The sequence below is a fragment of the Lissotriton vulgaris genome, chromosome 10 (genome assembly GCF_964263255.1).
Source record: "Lissotriton vulgaris chromosome 10, aLisVul1.2, whole genome shotgun sequence".
NCBI classification, from domain to species: domain Eukaryota; kingdom Metazoa; phylum Chordata; class Amphibia; order Caudata; family Salamandridae; genus Lissotriton; species Lissotriton vulgaris.
Genome location: NC_141698.1, coordinates 38,957,455 through 38,967,305, shown reverse-complemented (window position 1 = coordinate 38,967,305; position 9,851 = coordinate 38,957,455). Strand labels below are relative to the sequence as shown.

The 9,851-nt window shown below is 39.8% G+C and overlaps 1 protein-coding gene across 1 annotated transcript; it reads left to right on the top strand.

Annotated features, from left to right (window-relative positions):
- The first annotated feature begins 5,025 nt into the window (after nt 1-5,025).
- Nucleotides 5,026-5,970, top strand: LOC147684467 (olfactory receptor 5AR1-like). Its single transcript, XM_086939638.1, has one exon. It carries the CDS (start codon nt 5,026-5,028, stop codon nt 5,968-5,970), a length of 945 nt encoding a protein of 314 aa, XP_086795764.1.
- The last annotated feature ends 3,881 nt before the right edge of the window (nt 5,971-9,851 follow it).

Below are 9,851 nucleotides of genomic sequence, written 5' to 3'. Positions count from 1 at the left end.
GGTTTAGTGATGGGTAGAATTTAGATTTAGTGAAGGAATATTGAAGTTCAGGAATTAGTGGATTTTAGTGGTATTGAGAGTTTTCCTGGTAAAATAATGAACAGAGGTCATGGGCAGCAAGAGTTTTAAGAGTTCAGGAATTTGTAGATTCACAGATGAGTTGAGATAGAATATGGGGTTTTAAGGGTTCATGGCTAGATGGAGTTTAGGGGTGGTGAGGGGGTTTTAAGGCTTCAGGGATTAGGGATAGAAAGAGTTTTTAGGGTTTAAAAATAGGTGGAGGTTTTGTATAGGAAGGGGTTTTAGGTTTTAGAAATGGGTGAAGTTTAGGGGTCAGAACTGTGTGTAGTTTTGGAGTAGTGAGAGCTTTTTAGGGTCCAGGGATGCATGGAGTTTAGGGATAGAAATTGTTATTACTGTTCTGCGATAGGTACAGATTAGGGTTTAGTAATGAGTGGAGTTTATGAGCAGTGACAGGTTTTAGAGGCAGTGATGCTAGATGTTTAGGGAGTGTAAGCGGATCATAATGAATGGTATTTAGGGCTGAGGGGTAACAGAATGTATTTATTTGTCAGTTCAAATGTATGAGAATCCAACAATACACGTATACATTTCAAACTACATGTAAATATATTTAAAACAATTAAAACAATCATAACGGACAAAAAAAGGTGCAACTCAAATTTGTCTAATCCATACAATTATAACGTTAAAAAAATTCTCAGTACATCTATATAGCAGAGTTGTGCAAATAATGATGCAAAGGGTGCTAATCATTAATGGTTTTCAACATTTTCGTTCTTGTATACCAGGCCACTTGCAAGTTTTGGACACAGCAAACACCACACTAAAACTGGTATCTGATTTACACATTGTAAATACTTCTCGGAAATACCTTACTGTTGGAAAGTGGATTATTAGTAGGAATAAGTAGGGACTTAACACCACTAATAAGGCCACAATCACAGTAAAAAGTCCAGTCAAGGTCTCAATATATTATTCCCTTGCTCAGCCCTTGGTAGCTGGCAATGAGCAGGCAGACTTAACTTAGGAGCTAGGTATGTAAAGCATTGAAAAATACCAATACATCAAATAAGTAAGACAAAAACCACAATAACAATTCAACACCAATTTATAGGAATAGGAAATATGTTTTTTTTCCAAATGACACCAAAATGTCAATAATCCAATGAAGGGGAAAGGAGAAATGCATTTTTAAAGATTAAACACTTTCTGGTGCTTAAAGAACAAAAACCTCAAATTGGGACGTCTGGTTGCCCTGGACAGGGACAAAGTCAAAGTTTGAGGATAGCCACAATGGAGTGGCAAGATGTTTTTTTAAGTACTTGAATTACATTTTTAGCCCACTCCTATCAATAGCTATACTTTATTAAAGTACTAACATGCTAGCCTATTAAGCCATTGTGCAACAATGGTGAAAAACGAAATTGGCAGTTTTTCCCTCACCAGGGCATATATACCATCTTTTATAGTGTCCCTGATTTTAGTTACAAAGCACCCTACCCCTAGGGCACCTGGGGGAGACATTAGAGGTGACTTAAATGCAAAAATAAGGTAGTTTGAGACTTTAGTACCTTTAATTCCAAAATCGAATTTGAATATAAATATATTTTAAAACCAGCCTGGAGGGCAGGGCTGGCTTTTAAAAAAGGACTGCCCACACCATAGCAGAGCACACTTAAGTGCATTAAATCTACTGGGTCACAAGACCTACATGCCCTACCATATACTAGGAACTTACCGATAGGTTGTAACTATACCTAATTACCATGAACTTTTGATCAGAGCTCTGGGCTCCTCGCATGCTGAATAGAGGACTAATAAGTGCACTTAGATTTCATTAGTGATGTTAAAAATAAGGCACAAACCAGATCCAAAGTCAAATGTCAACCAAATGACCCTCATAAAACCCTGGTGAAGCATGCCCAGTTTGACCTTCACATACAGTTTTCTACAAAGGGGGTATTAACATAGTCTAGAAATTCTTCAAATTTTTGATCATTTTCATATCTAAGAAAGTGCTGGTTAGACGGTCCAATGAAGGGAAATGAATTTGTTGTTCCGGGGCCAAGTGCCCAATTCTCCTCTTCACAATACAATGAGCATTGTATAGAGTTGATGCTGTGTTTGAGCAATAATCCACTAGCTCCAGATCAGCGACAGAAAATGTAACATAGTTTAGCAAAGAGATGTCGGTCATTTGTGGTCTAACAATAACATTGCATAGTCCCATTCTTTAAGTGCAAAGTGTTATCCAGTATAGGATGTGCATGACAGTTATTGTTTTTTGGGCTAGATCTAGTTGCAGTGGCAGGAGCGGGGTACTCTGTGGGACACTCAACAAAGATGTTATATAATTGTTCTGAACTCTCATAGGTTTTCTGGCTTGCTATGGCCCCACAGTTCTGCACCATATAGGGGCCGATTCCGATCTCGGTCGGTAGGGCACCAAATCAGGTTTGGAATCAGCGGATCCGATTCGGAGGCAGAATTTCCGAACGAATTGTACAAGCGTCCATACGCTGTAGTACGATGCGAACAAGCGCACGCTCTCCGTCCGAATCGGCTTCGGGTCCGACCGGGTTCGAGCCGCTTCAACCGGCTCGGTCACAAGCACATCGTGGCGCGCAACGGAGACGTATCCCGACCGAGCCAGTACAATGCTCGATTCGGACAGCCGGATCGAGATGGAGCGTCCAGCTCGCAATAGCTCCCGGAAGCTGACTTTGGGGGTCCGCTTTGGACCCCCTGCGACCCGCAGCCTCACGACTCAGACACAGGGGGAGACCCATGGGTCTCCCCAACAAAGTCATGTATGGTGCGGATAGCACTGACATGTACCCACTGTAGGGGGCACAATTGTTCCCGACGTACCCATTCAGTCAATGGGAGCCCATGTACGCGTTGTACGACCGGCTCCCATTGACTTCTATGGGAGTCCGACCGAACCGAGTCCGACAGCATCCGGCCGCATTGTACTCGCTCGGTGGGACTACGGGAGTCGGGATCGGTCTGGAATCACTCCGGATCCGGATCGGACGGAGTACTTTCCGACCCAGATCGGAATCGCCCCCATAGTGTATCACTGAGGGCCACTGCTCTATAATCTCTAAAACCATTGACACAGTATAAGTACAAGCTAATCTAGAAAACTTAATTTTTGCAACAGCCCAAAGGTTTATTAAGAGCTTGCACTTTACAGTTTGTAACCTGATACCCAAGTAGATAAAGTCTGTAACTATTTTAAGTGCATTACCACTCAAACTTATCCTGTAGTGTGTCTTCGTGTTGGAATTGAAACCATAATTTTAGTTTTTGTGTGGATTTATCTCCAGTCCATGGTTGCTAATAGTATGTGTCTCATTTTCAATGATTAATGGGAAGAAGCACTCATCAGTAATCCTGATCAAGAAAATAGAGAAAACTCTACGTTGATCCACAAGGATTATTAGGACGTGACAATGGTAAATTGAACAAATGTGATTGCGTTAATAGGATTGCGATTCTTTGCAGTTCTGTTTCTTTAGGGGTTTTTTCTTTTCTTTCTTTCTCACTCTCTATGTGTCTTGTTTTCTTTCTTTCTTTGTAATGCAATGTCTCCATTTCTGTTTAGTGTATCTGTAAGTATGTAAAAAGGGGGAAGTTGTAATGTACCTAGCCCTTTAATTAGAAGTGGACCAGTGGCATAATTCTACAGTGTCACAGCTTTGAATGTTCTGGTTTGGTAGCAGTGCAGATATACATCTGGTTCCAAGGAAGAAGCTGGGCTATTCCTGTCTATTGCTGTATCCCCTCAATAAACATATGTTGTACATTTCAATGTCTTAAAAAAAATATGTAGACTAAGGGGCATATATACTAGAAACTGGCAGAGTGTGGTGTTATGGCAAAATTGGCAATGCAGCATTCTGTCAGTTTCAAAACGCAGGGATATGCTGTATTTACAAAAATATGGCGCATCTGTTAGTTTCCCCTAGCGCCTGGACTATAGAAGCTGCCTAGCACAAGCGCAGGCCCCGTTGTGCCATGTTGTGCCATGTTGCAAGGGTGCCTGTGTTGCAGGAGTGGTTGTTTATGTGCAGAAAGGGACACCTTCCTGCACATAAACAATATATACAGGTGATTTGCTGTTCCTATGTGTGCTGCAGATGGAAAGATAAAAATATAAGGAGAAATGAAATATTTCTCTTCCTATCACCTGCTTAGGACCAGGTATTACCTGGTGATATTTTTAGCACTGACCCACACCTTGTTAAAATGGAGCAGTGGGTGTTGCGGTGGAACACCCACTGCAACACCCATTACACACCCCTTTCTTGCTAAGTGAAGCTTGAATAGGGCCATTATTTACAAGGCAGCGTTAAGCCACATTAAGTGGCATAACTCCACCTTCTAAATAAGGCAAAGGACTTAATGCCACCAGAACATTCTGGTTCTGTTAACTCCTTGTTAATATGCCCCTAGATATTGTTGCTTTACTACATTTGTAAGGTACATTTCCCCTAATAATACTGCATCTTTTCGATTTTTAGGCCCTTCAAAATAACTTTTAGAACTTGAGTGTGAAAAAACTTTAGAACTTTGTGTAGTTATGAGGTATTGTTATGACTTGTAGCCAGGAGAGGATTGTTATACATGTCACCTTATGAATGGATTTCTTTTTTTTGTTGCTGATTCTTTCATTTTAAATATTAATGGGGAAATATGTGTTATGACTTGCTGCTAGTAGTGGAATGTTATATGTGGCATCCTATGATGTGGGGTTCCATGAGTTGAAGGTTCTGCAGGTTTGAACTGAACAGTAGTCAGTTGGGAGTTGTTCAGGGTCTTGAAGGACAGTTAGTGTGTCATGCTTACTTGAATAAAATCTTCAAGACATTCAATTGGAAACATCTTTATTTATGAACATAACAAGTATTTCATATATTTACAGCTTGTCAATGTTGAATGTTATTTACTCATTTCAATTTCAGTTTCCACCAGCAGATCTTTGGAGATAAAGGAATGGACATCGTGAACCAAACCATTGTGATGTACTTCATTCTCCAGGGCCTATCAGACAATCCAAAGCATCAGACTGCACTCTTTGTCCTCTTCCTTACAATCTACATTGTTGGGATAGTAAGCAACAGTGCCATCATGGCAGCCATTGCTACTGACTCAAAGCTTCATAGCCCCATGTATTACTTCATCTGGAGCCTGTCACTAGTGGACATCTGTGTACTTACAACCATAGTGCCCCAGCTTCTGGTCAGCACCATCTCACAGAGGAAGGCAATATCCTACTCACGCTGCATTGCACAGTTGTATGTCTTTGTTGGTGTGGAGACCACTGACAGTCTGCTACTTGGGGCAATGGCCTATGACCGATATGTAGCCATCTGTAGGCCCTTGCATTATTTTACAGTAATGGACAAGAAGGTTTGCACCCTGTTGTTGGCTGGTTCCTGGATAGGCGGTCTACTGGTTTCTTTTCTATACAGTACAATGGTGGTCAGACTGTCATTTTGTGCATCCAACGTGATCCAGAGCTTCTTCTGTGATGTGCCGCCACTTTTGAAGCTCTCCTGCTCAGACATCACTGTCAATGAGATCCTAATTTTCACTGTGGGTACATTCTTAGCCCTGGTTTCCATTGTCCCTATAGTGATCTCATACATCCGTATCATCTCCACCGTATTGAGTATCCGCTCAAGCGAGGGGAGGAGAAAAGCCTTCAGCACCTGCTCTTCACACCTCATTGTTGTCAGCTTGTACTACGGGACCATTATATCCACCGAATTTCGGCCTACCTCCAGCTACACACTTGAGAGGGATAAGGCAGTAACTGTGATGTACACCATTGTCACTCCCATGCTGAACCCTTTCATATACAGCCTGAGAAATGAACAGATAAAAAAAGGCTTTGAAAAAATGATGGGTAAATGTAAATTCTTCTGCAAGTTGTAAATGTTGTGACTTTTTTCTGAATTTATAAACTCTAAAAATAAATTGTTACATCTACAGGGTCCATATATAGAATAAGAACAATCTATATAAAGTGCAATTTTGACAGTATATTCAATGGTTTAAAAAGTGCAGTTCCCTAAAATTCTCATCATAAAGTGCATTTTTAGTTGATTCTAATTTTAGCTGCAAATAACAAATATTTATAAAGACCTGCAATCAGCTAATAATGACAGCACTGTAAATTCGCAGTTCCTAAGTACATTACTGTTCATGATCAATATAAAATATAGGCATTAGAACATCTACAGGGTCCATAGTTCCCAAAACACATCAAGCCTAAAATATTTCATTATAATAGCAAGTTAACTTTTTGAACATATAATATTAATTACCAAGATATACGAAAGTCAATAGATAAAATGCAATTCCTGAGCAAGGCCTAGAAACATATGTTAGCAAATTCCCTCACTTATTAGAATTTTAAACCTCGTTTTAATCTGATAAAATTGGCTGATAGTAGGAATCTGCTCAATCCGAATACAACCAGCACGGAGGTATCTGTTTTGAGAATACGTATTATTGTATATAAAGTACAGGGACAATCACTCACAATCACTCATGTCTAACATGTCTCACTTACATATTCACCCAACAACAACCTTTTAAACTCTCCTACACCCACTCAGACACCCAATACAACAGACAACAGACACAGAAACTCAGCAAAGGGTCACAGATCATTTCAAAGAAATAAAAGAGACAACAACTAGATTGTGACTGGATTGCACAATGACCCAAAATGCACAACCCTTGAAACCTCCTCGGACATGATGCCCAAACAATAAGATTGCAGACTCACAATGATAGCATGTAACATTTATGTATGTAGGACACATAGTTACAGATGTACAGCCCTTGTCAGCCAGGGCACAGAACCCACTGGATTCCTTCAACAAAGGATAGATCCTTAGGTTAATGCAACAGCAGATAGTTCCTTTCATAGATCCATCATCTCGCCAACCTGTCTCCTATATCACATTTCCACTCCACAAACCGACGTTCTATTACATCATTCACTCTTAGCATTCCAGTTACCACCACAGAGTTACAAGGAATGGGTACACTGAGGTATTAGGGAAACTGTATTGCACATGCACTGAGTAAATTCCGAAACATTTAATGAGTATATGTTGTAAAGTCAAAAGTTATGAACAGCTGTGCAGCTGTACCAGAAGGCCATGTTTCTTTTTTGTCTTGAGGTTGCCCTTCATTTTAGGAATCGCCTTTGAGGCACCCTTAGCTGTCTTGCTAGACAATTGTTTTTCTAAAAATGGCATGCATAATGTACAGAGAGAGAGCAGATTTTGGTCAGTGGGCTTCATCCATTGGGCTGTTGAATTGTCATTCACTTTTTACACCCACCTACTTACAGAATACTACTTTGGGAAGTGGGTTAGCCCACTGTACTCATTAGCAGTTTTTACTTTGATTGACTGCACAAATCTTTTGCATTAAAAATAGTTCCTTTCTCTTTAATTACAAAGCTTGCTCAAAGTGTGTTTCATTGAATTTATTTGGTTGTATTAACTGTAAATCCCAGCTATTTATTTTGCCTGAATTTTGAGTGTCCAGGTAGGTGATTGATTATTCTCCATCTCCTTTCTAAAGTTGCTGTTATAAAGGGTTTAAATCACACTGTAAGATTATAGCAATTTGTGGTCTTGGTTTGGTAGTATATTATTCTTGTCTCCTTCACTGATAATAATGAGCAAATGCATGGTACATGTGAAAAGCTTTATTATTTAAACATCACTAGTAAACTGGCCGCCTCAGTGGATGTTCTGAAGTTTGTTATTTTTTAATGTAATTATATGGCAGCCATCATTCATTTTTGTTTGTGGCATATGCTTGGTTTAAGAAAAATAGCCTACTGAACGGATTTAGACCAAATCCCAAAGACCAAGCTTCCGGGAACAAAATCTAGCTTTCTGCCACATTTGGTGGAATTCTGTTAAACGGTTCGGGCTGTAGTCGTGTTTAAAAATGATAAATCCCCATAGACATTACATGGGGAAAACGTGTATTGGGAACCCCCTTTTTTCTAGTCCCTGCTTGATGAATCACCCCAAACTTTCAACACAGCAGCTTCTTCCTGGGAAGTTTCAGCGTGATCCAAAAAGCGAGGGCTGATATAAATGGGGGTCCCAAAACATTGCTTACCCATTTTAATTCCCATAAGAAAGTTTGGCAAGTAATACAGAAAAAACAGCTGGACAGAAAAACGCCTAATTTCGCAGAAAGTAAGAAAGCATGTTTGTCATTCATCATTGAAAAAATAAAGTTTATTGGGATGTTCTAGTAAGGTATGGTGAAAAGATTTTACTTCAAGAAGAAAATACCTTGAAAACTCACTGACTTTTTTTATAGTTAGTTAAGGTAATACGATTTAAGATTATGTTTTAAAAACTATAGAAATTAATTGGAAAAAAACAAAGTTTAAAGTGAGGTATATAATTAGATGTTGTGATAACATCAGAACTAGCATTTAAAAAAACAAAAGAAACTGTGAAACTCACCAGCTATACTTTTTTGAGCTGACTTTGTACCCCACCATGCACTGCTTATGACCTTCCATATTTGATCACTCATGACATGGTAAATGTAGGGGTGGGCAATAAATTCTCCTCCACTGACGGAGTTCATAGAGTTTTGCCAAATCCACTTTATGATTGTAACTCGGAGCTCCTGCAAAACTCCGCCATGCACTGCATTGCAAAGTTTTTTCTGGTATGCAGCTCGCCAATGTTATTTTGGCGAGACCCCTTGCTAGTTTTTCGGGTGCTAGGTTGGCACCCGGTGAGATTTTCCCAACACGGGTGGTCACGGGCAGTTGCGCTCATTCATGGTGAGAAAGCTGCAGCTTGAGTGGAAAATGTACTTGAGCAGCTGAAAAGAAGTAGCACCATCTGGCATGCTGAATGGTTCTGTTCTTGCTTATTTTGCACCGCAGAACAAGCTCCCGATGCAACTATAGCGCAACATGCCGATTCCACCCACTCGCAGAATCTCACTGAGTTTTTGTGTAACTCCCCAGAATTCTGCTTAGTGCAACTCGCCAAGTTCCACTCACTCCTAGTTAAATGACATCATTGATGATATCACTAATGACATTTCAAACAACATAATTGATTAATTTCTTTTTTTTAAAACTGTAGTGACATATTATAACAGCTCCTAACTATAACAGCACTTTAACCTTTTTTTCAGAGCCAATCACTGCTGCGTGCTGCCATTTGCTGGTTTTATACCTCCATTAATATCTCAAATCTCGTTTTCTTCAGTCTGCTCTTCGCGAAATGATTTATGTAATCAACAGCTTCTATTCATGTAGAAAATCTCTTTCAGTAGTGTCCTGAAAACAAAATGTTAGTGCTCTAACTGCTCATTAGAACTCTGTGGTGAAGCTGCAGTTGATTGCCAGGGAGTTATCATTAAGTGCTGTTGGTGTTGGAAGTAGATGTCTCTCTCCACATTTCAGAATCTTTTGCTGTCATGAATTTGGGAACTCATATACAATGGGTCCTCATTTTAGCTTTCTAGTGCACAAATCATACTATCTTTGAAAAACACGCTCATTATGTTTATTTCTAAATGAAATACTTTATCTTTTACAACTTTGAATCCATCAATATGGCTTCAGGAGTCCCACACGTTTGTAATACATAGAGTTTGTTAGTGCTCTAGCGGTTCTTTAGGACACTGTGTGAAGCTGTAGTAGAAACCTGGGCAGTTAACTGACAGGCTGCTGCTGGTGGTGAAAGTACATGTTTCAGACTGTGTGTCATAATGTTTTCCTGACATGGACCAGAAAGTCCAGTCTC